At 39.3% G+C, this 20,217-nt stretch overlaps 1 protein-coding gene across 3 annotated transcripts in view; it reads left to right on the top strand.

Moving 5' to 3' along the window:
• Positions 1-20,217, top strand: part of rcan3 (regulator of calcineurin 3) — a 43,239-nt gene that overhangs the window by 1,782 nt on the left and 21,240 nt on the right. For 2 of the 3 annotated variants that reach the window (XM_007561087.2, XM_007561088.2), the window contains exon 2: positions 127-369. In XM_007561087.2, coding sequence (XP_007561149.1) covers positions 160-369 — 210 coding nt within the window. In that variant the 5' untranslated portion in view covers positions 127-159. Of the gene's footprint in view, positions 1-126; positions 370-16,621; positions 16,925-20,217 lie in introns of those variants that run through there. The other variant, XM_007561089.2, reaches the window with a different exon arrangement.

Below are 20,217 nucleotides of genomic sequence, written 5' to 3'. Positions count from 1 at the left end.
AAGTAAAACTTTGGTTTAAAAACCTGCTGCAAAATCAACTGAATCCGATAAAATGACAAACAAATCAGGTTTTTTCACCACTTTCTTCTCATTTTCACACATTTTAATCTCTTGTTTTTTTTCTAGCTTCAGCAGCAAATAGAAAGGAAAAGATCCAGGATGCTGCGGGAGAACTGTAAGGCCTGGAGCAACGGGTCGGAGGCTTACAGCAGTGATCCTGAGGAGGATGAGGAGGAGGAAGAGGACATGGTGTTCGGTGAGAGCGACCAGGATGGCGTGGCGGACGAGATGATGGACCTGAGCGACCTTCCCACCGCACTGTTCGCATGCAGCGTCCATGACGCTGTGTTTGAGGAGGACATGCACAGGGTGAGCCGCTGCTCCACATTTCTGACGAGTGTGTGTGTGTGTGTGTGTGTGTGTGAGTTTGTTTGAGTCGGTGCATCAATTTATTCATGTTTGAGTCATCTCGTCTGCTGTTTTAGTCAATCCAAGATTGAAAATCCCAGCAACACGTGCGTGGTGTTACTCAGAGCTTATGCTCCTGTCTCAAGCTGGCCTGCTGATCTCACACACACACACACACACACCACTACACACACACCTGATGCTGCTAAAATTTATTTAGCAGGAGGCATGAATGCAGGTCAGCGGATTACAACATGACTTGCACAGAATCACGAGCCACATTCAGGGCTTAATCCATCTGTCAGTGGATATCATTCCACCATCAGCCCAGGCTGCATGTTATTCATCCCCAATTATGTCTGTGCTGTAGATTTCTCTGCAGGCTTCGTGTACAAACCCACGCACATACATGTTGCAAACAGATTTCTGCCCCTCCAGGATGCTTTTTGGGTTTTTTTTGTCACAGCTTGATCAAACTCCTAAAGCAAGAAGCTTCGGGATCATTGGATCCCGTTTTCTGGAGAAGGATGCAAAAGGAAATACTTGTAATTTTCTGCCCTCTAATCTAATTATGCTGTCCTGAGATTCATCATCCTTCCAGCTGGCATCCTTAGACCTCTTCTCTTTCCGTCAGGTCCATCCATCTCTCCAGCTTGCCTCCCGCATGACAATATCTCTCGTTAACTTTCCTCCTCCTCTCCTTGATTGATCCACTTTTTGTTGAAATACAAAGCAGAGAGGCTAATTTTGGCTCCTGCACAGAATCCCTTTAACTGAATCACTCCTGCTTTGTGAGGTTGTTTGTACGCCCGTTGCTCCCAGCCGTGGCGCCCTCCTCTCCCCCGTTCCCTACGCTTGTTTTGCCTTCTTACTTCATTACGATTCAGGCTCTGGCTTTTAAGTGGAAATGACGCCCACACACACACTTTAGATAGAAACATGTCAATGGAGAATGCTCTGTATGTTTCAGTCAAACAAGCTGCTCTAAAAATAGAACCTGAGACATTTATTCAAACTTGGTAAATGAGGACAGCAAGCAGGGATGAGAAAAGCAAAAACCCTCAATCTTACCGAATATTTTGGTTTAGCTTATAGTGCAAATATCTTGGAATAAGACAAAACGAAACCAGATTATTTTACTTATAAAAAGAGATTTTTCACATTTTAGGTGAAATGATCTGACATTAGTTCAATATGAAGGAGTTATTCACTTAAAACAAGCTACTTTTCAGTGAGTTTTGTCTTATTTTAAGTATAATAAGACAAAAAAGTTATTGGTAAGATTTAGTCTTTTTGCAGTGAGAACATACAGTTGAAGCCAGAAGTTTACATACACTGTATAAACTTTATTTGTCTCACATGTGAAGGTAAATCAGACCAAACTTGTCTTGTTTTTGGTCAGTTGGAATCACCTGGGCCTCCTTCCTGAGCGGTTTGACGGCTGGACGTTCCCATCATGTCTGTGATGTTCAGCTCTACAAATCTCTAACGATATCTTGACTCATTTGCTTTGTTGTGTCAAACAAGAAAACAGTTTGTTCCAGGAGTGACCTAAAAATCCACCCAGTTAACTCAGATGTTTCAGTTAACCATACATAACTTTTTACATGACATCATCATCTGAGATGATAATCATCCTGTGTAAACTTTTGATTTTGAAGATGTTAATAATAGATATGTGACTTGTTCTCTCTTAGTCTAACCAACCTAAACAAGAGAAGTTTTGTCTGATTTAACTGCAGACAGCAAAAATATGTTTTTATTATTATTTCTGGTTTAAAGTGCAAAAGAACATAATGAAGATGTTTTCGGCTTCGCTCATCGTCTTCACATAAACCCTCTCAGAGACTTCAACGCTTTCCTGTTTGCTGAAACATGGCATCTAGTCCATTTCTTCTGTGATGAGCAAGAACATTGCAACCTACATATTTTGTTTGTTTGTTTTGTTGTTGTTGTCTTTGGGCTCTTGGCTTTCTTCCAACACAGACATTACCTTCTGTGTCTGCTCTCAAAAGGCTGCATGCAGGCAGAAGGACGGCCTGTTTCTGTAATCACACTCTTTTAGAGGGAGGCAGGCGGCGTTCGGGAAGCAGAAAGTGCTCCTGCGTCTATCAGAAGTTCTTTGCACACTTTGTGTAAAAGCCTCTTTGCTTTCTTTTGCATCGGCAGCTTTACTCTATATTGCAGCTTTTTCTTCCCCTGACCTGCTTTGAGTTGAAACAGAGACGCCCTTAACATGCTCTGTGCTCCAGATCCTGCATCAACCCAGTGATACACATGTTGCTTATTTACCCATTTACAGGAGCTCTTATGGTCAAAACGGAGCTGCAGCACAACATATAATAACTTGAATTATTACCCGGGCCTTGATTATTATTTTTTTCTTTCCTCGCCAAAATTTTATATAAATCTTGTGGTTTTATTTTTGTAATGTTTCAAAAGAGTCAAATATCTGGATCTCCACAGAGTTTGGGAAAGTTTCATTTTTAAAAAGACGTAATTTTAATTTATAGCTAATAGATTTGTGCTATCTTGTTGTATTTTAACTGAAAGGTAAATTCATTGTCTGTCCAAAACCAGATGTTTACCCACAATATAAAAAAGAAAACATGCAAATTTTTCCTTCACTGTCTAAAGGTAAATCAGACCAAATATCTCTTTTTATAGGTCAGATAAAATTACCAAAATTATTTCTATTTGCCAAATGCCACAATAATGAGAGAAATTGTTCTTTAGTGATTTATTTTAAAAGGCAAATGTGCGTATGGCGGCCTATAAGCCTGACCAGGTTCCACTGGTTCTGTCAGGAGGAACAAACCAGAACTTCAGCAAATTATTACGAGACGTTTGTGGGGAAAGAAAAAAGGTTTCATACAGTTCAAAGGCAAAGCTGAGGAAATGTATGTAACCTGAGTGGGAAAAATTATTGTCTATTTATTTAGTGTATGTAAACTTCTGATCTCCACTATATTTTATAGCAGATTTAATTAAACATTCATTTAGGATTTATTGTGCTCTTTATTTCCAGCATCATCCCCGTAACGTATCACTGCAGCTGGTGTTGATTCTGATTTGGACATGATGGATTTCCACAGTAAAAAGTAAGCAAGTGTGAGAGGAAAAAAGGTGTCTGGGCAGAGTAACAAGCCAAGGTGGTTTCTGTGTTTGCTGAGACGAAGGTCAGAGAAGCCATTATAAATCGTTCCATACAGTGCCGCTGTATATCAGGCCTAATCAGCGCTGAGCAAAGCTTTCAGTGCAGCTCCTGCTGCTCTCTGGCTGAGCTTTGCTTTGTCCACAATCAGAGCAATCAGCCAGCTGCAAGCGTTATGCAACATGAAGGAGTTGGTTTTTTAATCTTACAGGCAATGAAAATCCAAAATATTTCCAGTTTAAACTTGTATATATGTATTCTAACAAAAGGAGAATAAATATATAGGATATAAGCTTTCTATTTTGATTCGAAAAACTTCTGTAGATACAAATGTCAAATGATTGCAAATAATTTTATTTTTCAAGTCGTTTTTTTATTCCAAAAAATTGTGTTTTGTGTTAAGTGACTTGTAAAGGTATTCCTACTTTACCATGTTGCAGCTAAATCTTCAGCATTCTTAATTGTTTGAATTATGTAATGCTGCAACGCAAACTTACACAAAATTGTGAAGTGGAAAAAAAATCTTCAACATGTCTGACAAAAACTGCAGAAAATCCTCTGGTCAGTTCTTCTTCCTGGGATTCCCACTAAATAAAGTAAAACCTCATTCATATGGAACGGTTTTAAAATTGTAGGTTGATTTTCAGCACAGAAACACTGGGGGTGGTGAAACATCATCCTCAGTTGATACACGGTGGTGGCAGCATCATGGGAAGCTGGTCAGAGTTGGTGGGAAAATCCAGATTAATCCTAAAAAAATAAGCTGCTAGAAGCAACAAAGGGCTTGAGACTGGAGTTGATCCAAATTCAAATCTACCAACTGTATTTATCCCAAAAAGGAAAATTCAGTTTGCATCTCTCAGGTCAACATAACAAAGAAAAATACTGATAATCTCATGCAGGCATTTCAGGATCAGAACAAACGCTGCCAGTGCAACAAAGACTAAAAGACACTTAAATTCAGTAGAAAACAAAATTACAAACGAGCTGAATGGCCGAAGGAATAAAGGAGTTTGAGTAATGATTGGTGGCGCCCCCATGAGGTCATTAACACGAACTGAGCTCTAAGGACGTGGTCAGGCTTATGATTTATTCCTCCAAGCAGACCTCAGGTCTAACATCTGGACTCCTGTGATCTTACTGCTGACTTTGACTATGCCGTTCAGACTGTTTTATCCATGGAGTTCACCTTCCAGCTGGACAGTAACCTTTAAGACACGGCGAGAACTGCTAATATTTTACATCAAAACATGTTCATGTGTTGGAACGGCCTAGTCAAAGTCCAGAACTGAGCTGTAACTTTGTTAGGAAGAATGGGGGAAAGTTGGAGATGGTAAAGGCGCCACAGCTGTAACTGTACTGGTTCTAAAAACAGCAAAGCCCACTTTTCAGATTTTTATTTTGCAAAACTGGCCTTCCACTTCACTTTTACGCCTTACAGCTGTATATTTGACGGTCACTGATCGTTCTGTAAAGATTTTCCTCTTGAAATGTTGATGTTTGCTGAACGTATGTGAGGAGCTGGACTGCTCTGGTGGACGTTGTGATGTCTGGTGATGCAGCCCGCCGTACGTACAGTTATCGAGCGACACAGTAAGAAAACTCCGGCACAGAATGTTCCTGAAACCTTGGGAACTAAAAATAGAAAGATAAAGGATGTGAACAGTGAGAAAGTGACTGTGTGTGTGCATCTTATAAATGCATGTGTGTGTGTGTGTGTGTGTGTGTGTGTGTGTGCATGGACAGTAGCAGTGACATGTTTGCATGTGTGAGACTATAATCTATTTTTGGGTGTGGGTCCTTGGGTGCTTGGCAGACTGAAGGTCAGACATAATGCGGTGGAGAGTGAGCGAACGCCCCTGGCCTCCTGCTCCTGCAGTGGCCTGGATATTATTCTGGTGTGCTGAGCGACCCACTGCGCTTATTTTTCCTTTATTTGTTACATTCAGGAAAGCAGAAAGCAATTTCAGCCAACTTGACAGCAGTAGATGGAACAATGCGACTAAACCGAGCCGTTTTCAAGATGACGACCTTTTTTTTTTCCCTCGCTTGCAGCTGTACGATTAATAATGGTCATTATCTGCAGAGCATGAATCATTTTTTAATTAAAGATGTTTTGCTGAAGATAATTAAAGTGGTTAAAGCAAATGTTATCTCTAGTTTCGTCTATTAAGGTGAAACAATATTCACCTTAATCATGTGCGTCAAACTATTCCAGCCTAATGAGTTTAGTTTGCAGAAGGAAAATTCTTGAACATGGGTCCATTAAAAAACACAACTGAAAGGAAACGTTACGGAACAAAGTCGAAATTAATTTTGCATGGATAAAATAAAACCAAGATGTTTTTTTTTTTTTTTTCATTTTGAATTTCTAGTCATGGGGTGGTTGTTTATCGAATCGTTGATCATTATTCGTGAAAACATTTCTAATATTGATAGGAACTTTGATTTATAATTGTCAAGATAAATTTCAGTTATTGATTGTAAATAAAAACATTAAAGGATGATCAGAAATGTCTGCATCAACAGATATCAGTAAATTTAAAATATGATTAAATGTCATTTTGTGGTAGAAATAATTTTTAAATAAGCGAAGTCCTAAAGAAGTTGGTTTCAATTAAGAATATTTTTCTTGTGGTTGTTGTGGTGGCATGAATGATGTGCCAGGCACTTACCTAAAAATAAGTAATAAATAGTTTTTTAATCATAATCTTAATTGTTATCGCAATAATACCACAAAATATCTCCGTAAAACTCTTGGTAAACATGGCCCACCCTATTATTAAAACCAGATGGCGTGCAGCACTGTGAAAAAGTATTTGTCCTTCTTACATTTCCTGTTTTGTTATATCTTATAAATATGTCAAAGTTTAATCTGAGAAAACCACAATTTCATACAGCTCACAAATGAAATAGTTTAAATATAATGATGTGCTTCTTTTCTTTAAAATTCAGCACTAAAAGACAGTCAACTCTCATGATATAAGAGAAAACGCAGGTTTTAAGGAATTAACTGCTGCTAGATCAATAATATAAATCAACTTTAGATTAACTCAGTAATCCATAACTTGCATTCCTGCTTATTCTCAACTCAGGTGGAAAACAGCTGCATTTTTTATATCTTTGCCTGATATGAAAAATGCTTTGATGAGCTAAAATCTGTGACAAAACGGCAAAAAACAGAAGAAACCTGTAAGTAAGAGAAACTCTTTTCCACAGCGTTATAGATTAGACTCAGGGAAAAGATAAGAGTAAAGCAAAGTTCAGCTGCATCAACAGCGCGTCATGTAATGGATTTTTAAATGTCAGCTGGTATCTGCTGCCTGGACTCTGTGCATCTCTTCTCACGCTCGTTTGTTTCCACTGGAAAAACACAGGTGGGCATAAAACAGGACGGGACTGTTGAACGCTTCAGCTTTAGGAGTGTGTTAGCATAGCCAAAAATTGTACTAAAGTAAGAGTTGCACTACTTCAACATATTTCAAATATGTAAACAAGAAATTAGTCTAGAGTAAAAGAAGTGTTTAGTAAAACTCATGTACTGATCAAATTATCATTAACTTTTTAAAAATTATGTCATGAGACGGACTAAAATCTAAAGTTATGTGGAAGTGTTGGTATTTTAAAGATCAAAATGAAAATAAGTCATATAATAAAATCACGCAAAAGATAAAAAAAAATACGAATTTAACAAAAACTGCAGGTCTCGTCCATTTTTGTCTAAAACAAGCTTCTTCTTTCAGTCGGCAGAGTGTCAGATACTTTACTCAAGTAAGACCAATACTTTGTAATAACAAGCAAAAGAAGTAAAAATCCTCCTAAAGCCACATTTTTTTCAAAAAGTTACTCAAGTAAATGTAACTAGTTACCACCCAACTCCAGCTTCATCCGGTACTGAAATGCAAGGTTGATATGCAACAGTGGGAAAGTGATAAAAATATCACCGTTTTGAAATATCTCCTAAAGCTCATCTATAAAACTTCATATGTTTAAACCCCGTTTGTTGAAACATTTTTACATCATTATATTTGTTTCCTGCAGCTGTTTTCCACCCTCTCATCTTCAAATTACAACTTATTTTTAAGATATTATTTCTGTCTCTTCGATGTTCTGGCTGTTTTTCTTCAGGGTTAAAATCGGATGGTTTCTTTCCACGGACCCACACTCCCACTACATGCAAGGTTATAAAACAGCAAGATTAAGGATGCAGCCTAAGCAACTGTGATGTTTGTTCTCTGTCATGCCTCTGTGATGCTATTTAAATCAAGATTATTTTGTGTTTCAATCAGTCCTAAAAAAGGAAAATCTTCTGTGGGCGTGCTCAAAAATAGCACTACAATAAAACCATGAGCTCTTATTTAACAGATGCCAAGAATAAATGGACTCTAATGAATTGAGACATAAATGCAATCATCCAGGCCATGAAATTGAAAAATGTTGTGCTGGTGATTGCTTTTAGGCATGAAAGAGGAGAATTAAGGAGCTGAAATAAACCCACAGTGAACGGCAGGCTTACTGAAGCTGTGAGTAATGAATGACAAATTTTGGCTTAGTGTGGTTTTCTTCTTTCTGTTTTGGCTGTAGATATGCTTTAAAGGCAAAGATTGCTACATATATCCTTCCAGTTTGTTAACTTTGATTCCAGTTTTAGGTTTTGTTCGGTCACAGCAGCTTGTTGCTGTTACCTTTTAGTCACCGAGGTTGTTTTTCCAGACGTGTTTATCAGGGGAGAGGTGTGGAGAGTGGCGTTTAAATCAATTTCTGCCACTTGTCTCGTACAGAAAAGAACTATTGATGGTGTAGTGATTTTTTTCCCTCTCTCTCTTCCCTCTTGTGTTTTTGCCGTTGTCTCTCTTCTTTCTTGGAGATGGAAAAACAGTCATGCGTGTCGCTGATTCAGTTTTTGTTTATTTCCGTCTCCACACAAATCTTTCATTCATGTTATTTTCCTCCTTTTATTCTCTGTCATTTAAGTCGGGCTCTTTGCGTCTCTCCACAATGACTCACCGGATGTCAACCGTTGTTCTATTCTGGCTGTCCTGCCCTTCCTTTGAATGCTTTGTGTGCATTTTCATTTGTGTAAGAAAAAACATTTTCTATATTTGGAATTTTGCATGTCTAAAATGACGACAACTGGATGGAGCTGCAGGCTGCATATGTTCTTAAATGCATCAACATTATTTGGTCGCTCAGGTGTTGCATATTTTCTTAATATTTGAAAATGTTTTCATATGTAGATGCATGGAAACATTTTTTAAATTGGCTTTAAAATATCTACTTCAGTTAAAATACCCCTGCTGTTCAAGTTCAGAATATTATATTAATATTGATTATCTGTTTTTATGAGTGGTGGTTCAATCCAAGGAGATCAAAGCTTAAATAAGCTGAACTCTTTGCATTTGTCTCAGTTACATGTGGAAGCTGCTGCTTAATTGGCATTTACTGTTCATTAGTGCCAAAGTTTTCACTTAAAGTCTGCAGACTATATTTTCCAAACTCACAACTTGAGCTCATCAATTCCAAATATAGATGTTTAATACTTTTCTCATCCGCTGGTAAAATTCTTTCGAGTTCTTTCTTCTTCTTTGTTTGCTTCCTTTGGAAAATGGGACACATTTCTCCAAGCTTTGTGTTGTCTTGGAAACTCAGAGACGGCCTCAGGTCCTTTCACGTCCAACTTACATTTCTTCTTTGTTGTTTTTTGTTGTTGTCGCTGCAGAGATGTTTGCATGCGGGTCGGAGAGAGTGCCTCAGCCTGTACAAAGATTTGACCTGATTTCTAAGCAAAGCAATCAGTGGGACCATCGGCACGTGTCAGTCTGTGCTTCCCCCCCGCCCCCCACGCTCTCACAGCTATAAGGCAGCTCATCTCTGCAGCTCCTAAGCTGCTGGACCGAGTTAAAACGGCAAACAGCTGCTGGTGGCCCACCAGATGTGGGCTGTGAACCAGAAACACACTATGCTGTCAGTTCCCATGTTTCAGCCGAGTTTGTGACGACTGTAGGTGAAACAACATGGATGACACACATTTGTTTGCGTAAGTTCTGATCCAAAACCTCAAAAGTACTCACACCCCTTGAACTTTTTTATTCTGTCATGTTGCGGCATAAACTTACGTTTTTTTTTGTTGTTTTTTTACTGTGTTATTGGAATTTTATTTGATGCACCAATTCAGCTCTGGAAGCAATTAAGAGACCACTTTAAATTACCAGTATATCTGATTTTACTCTGTATTAGTAAAATGAACTTTATTCTTTTATTCTATGAGCTACTGACAGCATGTCTCCGAACTTCCAAGCAAAATTTTTGTATTTATTAGCAGAAAATGAGAAACAGTCAAAATAATGAGAAAGATGCAGCGCTTTCAGACGTCAAATAATGCAAAGAAAACAAATTCATGTTCATTTAGAGAAAAATGATACTAATGTTTTAACTCAGGAAGAGTTCAGAAATCAATATTTGGTGGAATAATCAGGAGATTCTTGATCTTCACTCTTTCTGTATAATATGCTGCATATTTTTTCTGGATGCTTTTGCATTTGATTCCACTAATTTAACACTTCTGCTGAAATTCCAGCTCCAGGTTTTTCGCTGTATGTTATCAACAAATATGAGATTTTTGTTCATTGTTATTTGTTTCCTCAGACTCAGTCAGATTGGATGGAAAGTGTCAGTGAATGAAAATTAGGTTAAAATACACAAAAATGCATAGGATTATATTTAGATGTATTGGAGTAAATACATGCCACATTTTTATTTTGAAAGTCATTCATAATTTTACCTCTCAATTATGCACCATGAGACTGGAAAAGTAGCTAACATTCATTTATTATTTTAAACTGAAGATATGTTTGCACCAAAACACTGTTTTGAGCATTTTTTGCCAAAACTGATGTTTCTATTTTTTTCTTTTCTTTGCCTGAATTATCTTTTGGCAAAAAGTGACTTAGGCCATTATTTCAGGAAGATGACTACTTCTGGAATTAGCTCCATTTTTAGGCCCTTAAATATTAATTAACAGGAGAATTTAAGGGAAAGAATCTGTGAACCTCTTAATTATTTATCCTAAATCCAAATAATTGTATGTACATGAGTAGTACACATGACAAAAATAATATTTAACCAGGTGTTTGTGCATAGCTGCACACAGAGCCTTTCTGTGTTTAGATGCTGCATGATGTTAAAAAAAACTAAATCAACATTTTTGACATCGAATCTTCCAGCCGTCCGCTGAGAAACGCTTAAGGCTGTAAATCTGAGTTTATCTCTCTTTGTTTGTCGTTTTCGGCTGGTGAATGAAGCTGGAAGTATTCACGCTGACTCTTGTGCTCAGCAGCACACTGACGCCTTGTTTTTGTCTCTTTCTGTTATTTTTTTCCTCATTTTTAGTCCTTCTATGGCTGCGCCGCTCATCCACCCGCACTTACTCACCTACGCTCTGTAGATGCGTCTCTCTGCCCCGTAGACATTCTTTTATCCTCCCATCCCTCTGTCTCCCCCTGGCTCCCTGTGCCTTTACTTGGCTGCTTGCTTTATAAATAGCTTGGCCTAGATTACAGCAGCTGCATTGGCACTGGCACCGTGAGTTGGTTTGGCTGGGCCAAGTGAGGTAAGGAGAGGCTGGTATCAGAGCGATGGAGAAGACGCAGTTTCCTGTGTTTAGGTGTGTTTGGGTTCAGCCTCTTGAAGACCACAGGAAGCTCATACCTGCAGAGAGTCTCTGCCTTTCTGCAGCTCTCTGACTCTGAAGTTGGTTTTAAAGGTTATTGCGTTCATTTTTCAGCTTGTTTTTACCGAAACATTTGCATATTTGTTGTACTTATTTTTTTTGTGTGTTTTTTCTCCGTTGAGTAAAAAATGCCTCATTGTTTCCCCTGATGCTTTGTTCGACTTTGCGTGGATTTGCATGTATGTGAGCACCATGATGATGCATAAATCAGAGCAGCATGATGATCCACTGCCCTGATTTTTTTCCCCCTTCCCTGCAGAGCCTTGCTACAGAATACAAATTCTGCTTGCATCTCAGCCTTTGAGCATCTCTGCTGCATTCCTGCTTTCTTATTCTCTGTTTTTGCATGTCATGCATGCTGCATATATACATTTCTACCATTTTTAAAGACGCAATCCTTATTTAAGGAGCATAAACTCACGCTGACCAAAGATTTTGAAGATTGTGATGTGACATATTTTTATTTCTGTAGGTCTTTTTAGTAAAAAGACTCTTGCTTTAACGGCTTCACTTGTGGGTTAGCTACAGCTTAGGCAAATGGATTATACTTAAGGGAATGGTTCTATTTTAGGAAATGCACTATAGGGGTGTTGTTGGTCAGTTTTTATGTCCCTTGGGCAGAAGCTGGCTTGATGTATAATTTTTTTTTACCTCTCACAGTGTTAGTGCCATCTTGTAGGTAATGCAAATTTGAAAGATTATAATTGCTAAATTTAGCTTGCAAGAAAATGTAAACAGTATTTTAATTTATGACATTTCTTAAAGATACAGTCTTCAAAAAGTGCCTGAAACATAAAGAAAATAGTTCTGTAGGTTTTTGCTTTAGTTATATTTTTATTGTATACATTCATTGTTTTCTGGATCATGATGATAAAAAGTTCACTTGGGAAATCCAGACATCCTTCAGCCAAACAAGATGTTACTAATGCTGGGGGATCCCAAGAGCTTCCCAGAGCAGCGGTGATGTACAGAGGACTCCTGGTATTAGTGGGATTTAGGAACCACAACTTCCTGTACATAGTGGAGATCTGCAAATACTCCCCTTTGAAAACAATTATAACTGTCTCTTTTAATAGTCCAAACTCAAAATATGCTTTCATACGCACAGCGGAAACTGTCTTCGCACTACCACAGAAGCTAATATCTACAGTCTTCCTTATTTTTGTTCTTTGGGGTACAGTCAATTAGCGCCATGGAAAAGGAAAGCTGCAAACAGGCTAATTTTCCATGAATAATCTGGAGTTTTGTTCCACATAAAAATCCATCAGGAATAGACAAATCCACAAATACTGAACCGTGAGTAGGTGGTGCTTCGCTGTGTTTTCCCTTCAGTGACTTCTGGGTCTATCCTGGAGTCTTAAACTTAATTTTGTGGTCAGAATTCATACAACGCTCCTACATTTGTGTATACAAGAATCTCATAGACCTTACAAGCATCAACAGCATCCATACTCTACTTGAAATGCTGCAGAATGTCCTGAGAAGTTCCAGTAACGCACCACTGAGGTTAGACAATCACTTAAGCTGCATTTCAAAGATACAAAACAATCACAGTTAACTAAATGATATGTGATCATTCCCGGCTCAACATCACCTCCTCAGCGTGCTTTTAGTGACACAAACTGTTAACGTCCTTAGAATGAGAATGCATCTCTAGCTATCATGACTTTTACATGAAATAAAATAAATCAGGATATTGCAAAATGACAAAAGCCATCCATACTGGAGCAATGGTTTTATTTCCAACCCACCCCTTGCCACCATCGCGCCATGCAGGGCATCGCATTCGACTTTGCATTCCTCTGATCCGTTCTGTCACTCCTGATAAGAAGAATGGGTCACCCAGGATGATGAAGCTCTTTTCTTTCTCCCTGGCCTCATTCTCAAAGCCCTGCTGTTCCTCCTCTTCATTCACAATTCTTTGCACAAACAAAAGAATACTTCATGTCTCCTGTCTGCTGAAGCTGTTACAAGCTGTGTTAAGCTACAAAATCAGGTCATGTTGTTCTTGTTTCACCAATAAAAGCTAAATAAAATTGAAGAACAATCTCAGTATGAAAGTCTGTAAAAGAAGCTCTCTGCTTGAAACCGTATATCAGTCCAATAGAACTGGTGTTGTCCATATTTTTACCCAATATAAGAAGAAGTCAGACTGGAGAAAACCCAGGCAAGGCATTTTGTTTTCATGAAGCAACAGAGTTGTTCATCCCTGCTGCTGTACACCAGATATAAATGAATCTGTCAGTTCACGAGTTTCTGCACTTTTACACTGAAGTTATTCATCAGGAGTTCACCTCTGAATGGCACAAAAAACAAAAACAAAAGAATCATTTTGGAGGGGCTTGGTCAATGTCCAGCTTTAAATCTGCTTGTGGTGATGTGACAGTAAATAAAACAGACAGCTGAAGCTCAAACCCTCCACCAACGTGGCTCAAATAAAAATTGTGTGGCAAAAATTCCTCCAATGATTTTAGACTTGTTGCATTTTTAAGATTTTTTTTCCATAAAGAAATTACTCAGAACTGCTTTTTGTGTTTACTCTGGTTATTGGTATATGATGGTGAAGTTCATTTGAAACATACAGGAAGCCCCTGCTCTATCGTTCCGCTCTTCAGTCTCTGCTGAACAGACTAAGCTGGACTGCGTTGGATAAAATTAAGGAAAACCAGGATAACTGAGGGTGTTTACTCAGATTCAGGACCAAATTTGCAACATTTATAACATTTTCAGCTGCTGCAGTTTGCTGTCACACTCCTCTGTGTCAAATGATCCAAACCACCTGAGAAACATGTTCCCCTCTTTGCCTGTGGGGGCGCTAAACCAAGAACTAATGCAGAAAATTACACAAAAACCTAAAAAGAAAAAGATATGAGCGCAACTTCCTTCTTCGCAGAATGTGAACTGAAATGGAGTAGCATCATATTTTAGCGGTTGTAGGAATTTTCTCTTTTGTCTTTGGGAAAAGATTGCGAGTCATTTCTCCCGGTATCACTTGACATGCTAGCATTTATTTTGGTTGTATTTACCCAGAATGCCCTCTGCTATAGTCCGCTTAATGCATTTGGAACGATCTCCAGTCCGCTTGATGTTCACATATGGACTCGGACCGCAACAGAGTTCAACTTCAACCGAACCGAGATCTTCCCAAACAAACAGAATTTGATTAAACCGGACTAAAAATGGCTGGTATGAACACAGCCTCAAAAGCAGCAATCTTGGAGGATGATGGTCCAAGATTTGATGCACCAGGAAGCTTTTCTTTCACTTAAGTTTCTCCAGACTTTGAATGTTTGTCCGTAACCTTTATAAACCTATGTCTCTATATGGCATAAATAAATGATCCGAACCTTTGACGAGGGAGGCTTTATTATCTTCCAAAGAACAGAGAGGATTTGAAAGTAAAGATGACACTGTCGTACTGCTTTGTTACCTCTGAGCGCGTGATTAATGAGCTGTGAGAGGGCTTTGGAAAGAATGTCTAAATCTGTCGCGTTACATCCACCGCGCTGCCTTTTCACAGCGCTGAGAATTGAAGAAATGAAAAGATTTCCTCCCAGGAGAGGAAGAATCTGACGGCGCTCTGCTTGCGGGGAGACGTGTCGCACTTCCTGATGTGTGTGGCCAGTTTTGCCGTTTACAGGCAGATTTTTCCAAACTGGAGTGACTGACGGGCCGTCTGCTGGAGGCATGTCACGGTCATTTGCACATATCTTCCTCATGTTCTCCGTCTGCTCAGTTTGGACGCTGCCTAACACACACAAAGACATAAATAACTCTAACCGCTTAGGGCCTCAATATTAATGGCTCATGGAGACTTAGCTGTCTCAGCTGCTTGAGCAATTATTATTATCGTTATGAAATGAAGGGCTGGTAAGAGAGATGATCTCAGTGATGCAGAGGAGACATGGATTGTTATGCAGCTCTGTAATGGGTTTGGGAATATTTGGAATGATTGTCCTCCGCTCTATTGGAAACTCAGATTAACAGGATAATGAAGGGAACACAGTTTATCTAAAATCAACAATCCAGCTATAGAAGAGCTTGAAAGATGTTCTTTCAAAGATTCCACCTCTGAATCCTAACACAGAGAAAATTTATACATCTGTAATTTGGGTTTTAGTATCATCTACCACTTTTAGCATGCAGCACATATTTACACGACTGCTGATAAGTCCGTTTCTCTGAAACCTCAAGCTGTGTCATCTGCAGTTATAAAGTGTCACATGCGTTGTTATGCAATTTTGCCTTTACAGGGGGAAAAAACATTCATGAGGCTCAGCAGTTTTGACAACGTAGCTAAAGCTGTGGTTCAATATGATGATGTAAGAGGAAAAAAATAACTGAAACTTAAAGTTTCTTCATGTAGACAGATGTAAATCTTATAGAGAAATTATATCTGCCTCTGAAAGACTACAACCCTCAAACACCAGTTTAATTTTGACATAATTTACATACACAATATCTAAGGAGATGATAGCGTATCTTGTTCTTTATTGTTTGTTTTTTGTTCCTGTATGTTTCTTGTTTGATGTAAAGTTATTTGGGGGAAAACAGACAACTGTGTAAACAGTTTTGCCCCCTTCAAAATAAAAGCATGAATATAAATGATCAACTACCTGAAGAATTATTTTGTGCCTGAGCCCTCTGAAAAAAAATTGCACACCACACTTTTCAGATTTTTTATTTGTAAAGACACTTTGTGTTGATCTATTGCATAAAATCCCGAAAGTGGACAAAATTGGCTTATGGTTGCAATATGGCAAAATTGGACAAATTTCAAAGGGTGTGAATACTTTTATTTTCGATACTATGAGTATTACGGTAACACTAAGAGGTTTAAAAAAATAAAATTCCAAGAATAAAGTCATAAAATTACAAGTACAAACTAGTCATATTTACTAGAACAAAGTAATATTAGATTTTTAGTTTTATATTTTCGAAATATTGTGACATTATTCTCACAAATTTATATATTTTCTCTTCGTATACTGCTTCGGAGTACAGAATGTTTTTTTTGTTTGTTTGTTTGTTTTTGAAAGCTTAAAAAAGCTGATTAAAGGCAGCAGCCTCTTAGCTGTTTTATTTTGAAGCTGCGCCATTTCTTAATTTATTCCCTCAAATGTTTGCGCCACATTTCTCAGCGCGGCAGCCCTGAAAACATAAAACGATAATAATAACGAGAAGAAGCGGAAAAAACCGGACGGTGAATTCTGCAGTGCGCCCTGCTCGGATCGTCGAGCAGCGAGCAAGCTCGTTATAGTGGCGTAAACCCGGACTAACGTAAGGCTGCTGATGACGTCAATGTGGAGCCAGAACCGGGGGGGAGCGGAGAGGGGAGGGTCGGAGAGGGAGTGAGATCTGTCCGGCTGCTGCAGCATCACTCTGAGCGGCGTTTCAGTGCAGTGAGGAGTCCGGCTGCTGCAGCTCTCCGTCTTTCTGGACGCTACCTCAGCTCCTCCCGGAGGAAGCGCTTCCTCTGCGACCCGCTGACAGGAACGAGCAGAGTTTTGGCTCCGTTGCGTTTTTCCTACCAACCACACAGGGGAATGCCATCCATAAATATGAAGCTGGAGATGGTGACCATCATCGCCTGCGAGGTAGACACCGAGGTGTTTACGTCAGACAAAATGCAGGTACGCTCCGCATCCTACACATTGCGACCCAAATTGTTGAGTTTGCCCTTGCTTTGCGGCTGTGCACCAGCTGCTGCTGCATGCTGCCCTATAGATGAATGCATGTCTTAGTGACGTTGAATGCAGCCCTTTCCCCCCCTCCAGACGAGGATTTTTATCAATGGGATCCGCAGCTCTCCAAGACGCACCGACGCCGCGCCCCCTGCACGGCGATGAATGAAACGCGAACACGGAGATTGTTTGGTTCAATTCTGTGAATGCGGGAGCCGACGTGGCTTTGCGGGACAGGTGTGAGCGCTGGGAACTGGATGGATTTGATATGGATAGTGGGATTTATGAAAGACGCATGCAGGGGAAAGAATTGGGGTCGGTTTTAGACGCAGTAGAAGACAGAAACACGCACGCACACACACACACACTCCATTCCTCCCCCCTCCTGTCTATCTCTGCCCTCCCATCACAGCAGCATTGCAGGTGCACCACCAAAAAAGTGGCATTTAAAGGAGAGATTGTGCAAACTGCTGTATTATTGCAATAGTATGAATATAATCCATATTCATCTTTATACATATAAGAATAAAGATTGATTTGGTGTGAGGATTATCTAAACCCAAACATCTTTCAGCTTCAGCTGCAGCTACAATATCAAAATCGCAGAGGATTGCTTGTATGCAACTACATTTTGCATTCATATTAACCAAATCATATATTTAAGCATTTGGAATGACTCTCTCTGCCCTTGATGCCCCTGCAGATTGTGGTTTCATGCAAACCGATGGAGCATCATGATACAGATGGAGAAAAAGGAAAATGTGGTTTAATTGCAACCAATGTCTTGATTAAAAATATAGCAGTTGCATGTTTTCCCTCTGTCCCTAATCATAAATGACAGATTAGAGAAGCAGCTGCAGGTAAAGCTTACCCGATGAGAGAGTTTTAACCTCTGCAACATTCCACTTTATAGCTTTTTAATGCAACATATTACTCACTGTAGATTACGTCAGTGCTCCGATTCAAATTCAGACCTCGGCCGTCTTGTTTGTCACTTTTCTGGCAGCTGCGTGTGCATCTCTAGTTTGACACGTTCGCTTCTTCTGTTCTGGATGTCAAGAGCTCGTTGTCTGATGGGACTGAAAATATCTGGAGCGCACAAACAATGGGTGCTGACCACTCACTGTGCGTTCTCCCGTTGAGCCCGGCAGCTGCTGCGTTCGTTCCCTACTCTCATTACAGCTCCAGTCCACTGCAGAGCGTGCGACATGAACGGCACCAGTGGGACACCGTGCACTTTTTTCCTTTAAGAGTGACCTGAGTCATTGTAGTCAGGATTGGCCTGAGAGGAGAGTGAGAATTAAAGGAAAATGAAGTTAACTCGAGCTTCAGCATTTAAATGTTATCACCACTAAGCCCTCCTGTTCATCCACCTGTTCCAGATTTAGCCCAAAAAGTAGAAGCCTGTGCACAATTAAAAGAGCAGACAGGGGGCTGACTTTCTAAAAGGTGTAAAGAACGCCACTAATCCTGGTTTCTGGCACACAGTTGGCGATGGAGAGATCTTAGGAAGAGGACGGATTAAAACCGCGCACATGGGGATGTCTGGTTGAGCTCACCTCGCTGTCAACCTGCTGTATTTTCTCATGATCTCACCCCATCTGAGGCTCCTGTTAGGCCTGCAACTAACAATTATTTATAAATATTGATTATTCTGATGATTAATCGACTAATCGGATAACAAAATGAGCAGATTCTGCAGATTTTTCATTTAAACTCATTAAAAGATGCAAATAAATAATTCAACTCTACTGTTAAATATGAAAATAAACACCTTTAATCCCTAAAATGCTATAATAGATCATTCTTTTAGTAACACTTATTTGAAGCTAAAGAAGAATATACTTCTAGGGTCAACAAAGATTAGCTCTTCTGCTTAACATGAATATAGTAAAGGGCTAATCTGTTTAATCTGATTAATTGGATAGTGAAAGGTGCTTAATAAATCACTTTCCAACTAAAACTTGGCCTGTTACAATAAATTTATGCTGGACGATAAATTGTCCCAGAAGTTATTGCGATAAACGATAATATTGTTGTTTTGAGACCATTTTCAAGTAATATAATTATGCAATGCATAATAATGAAATAATTCCAATGAATATTTAACACTGCAACTGGGAGACATTTTAAATATCCAAAATAAACAAAACAGAAACTATAACATGAATTATGCAGAGTCTGTAAACAAAATGGCCCATCAAAAAAGAAGCTAGTTGAGACCAAAACACCAGACTGAAAACTTTTACCGTCTAGTTTTTGGTAGGAAGAGAAAAACAATAAATCATGCAAATGGGAATGAAGTTAGTTTTAATCTATCATGTGATTAATTGATTTATTGCGACAGCCCTAATAACTAAGACTAATCAGACTTACTAATTTGAACCGGGTGAAGCTAAAACTGTATAGTTTCGGCTTAATTACTGCTCCTGCTATGTTGTTTTTTCAGCAAATTGGCCTTTTTGGAGTCCATATACTCCAGTTAACTATTAATCAATTACTGAATTAGCTAATTAGTTGATTCATCACAATTAATCCGATTAATCAGCTCTGCTCCTGTGTTTATTAATGTGATGGCTGAGGATGGACAATCGGACACGGTCTGAGGTTTGCTGCTATATTTAGATCTTCCAGGGAAAGATTAGATGTTTGTTTCTTGAATGGAAGGAAAACAAATAGCCGGGTTTAAAATTAGCAGAGAGGCCACGGTTCTGTGGAGTCATTGTTTTGACACTGGTGAAGCGGCTTGGCTCAGTCCCTGCTGGTTATATCATTAACGAGCCGAACGGAGCGGTTCTGGACTGAACAGGTTGTTTTTATACAGTAACCCCAGAGCTGGTGGCGCCAATCAGAAGAGCTTTTTCCTTTCTGCCTTAGTGAAATCATAGCGGCGGCTCAGTTTGTTGTCGTGTTGAGTGAGACGGGAGCTGACGACAGAGGCCGTCATGTTTGTCACAACATTAATGTTACCTGGAAAATGTGCTGGCATCAGCAGATGACAGCGCAGGACAAGCTGTGAAGGTCACTGCATGTTGGCAGGCGGTGGATCTGTGACGGAGCGCAGGCCACATGCATGTCGTTATGGTTACGGTTAAATCTGACATCATCTCAATAACTTAACGTGTCATGAAAAAGTAGATTAATACAAATAAAATTACAGAGTTTGACACATGTGCTTTACACCATAGAACTGCCAATAGGCAAATGAAGTAAAGTAACTTCGATTTCAAGGAAGCCGACAT

Source organism: Poecilia formosa, unplaced genomic scaffold, assembly GCF_000485575.1.
Source record: "Poecilia formosa unplaced genomic scaffold, Poecilia_formosa-5.1.2 Scaffold123, whole genome shotgun sequence".
In the NCBI taxonomy this organism is placed as follows: Eukaryota; Metazoa; Chordata; class Actinopteri; order Cyprinodontiformes; family Poeciliidae; genus Poecilia; species Poecilia formosa.
This window is presented reverse-complemented; position numbering and strand designations above follow the sequence as displayed.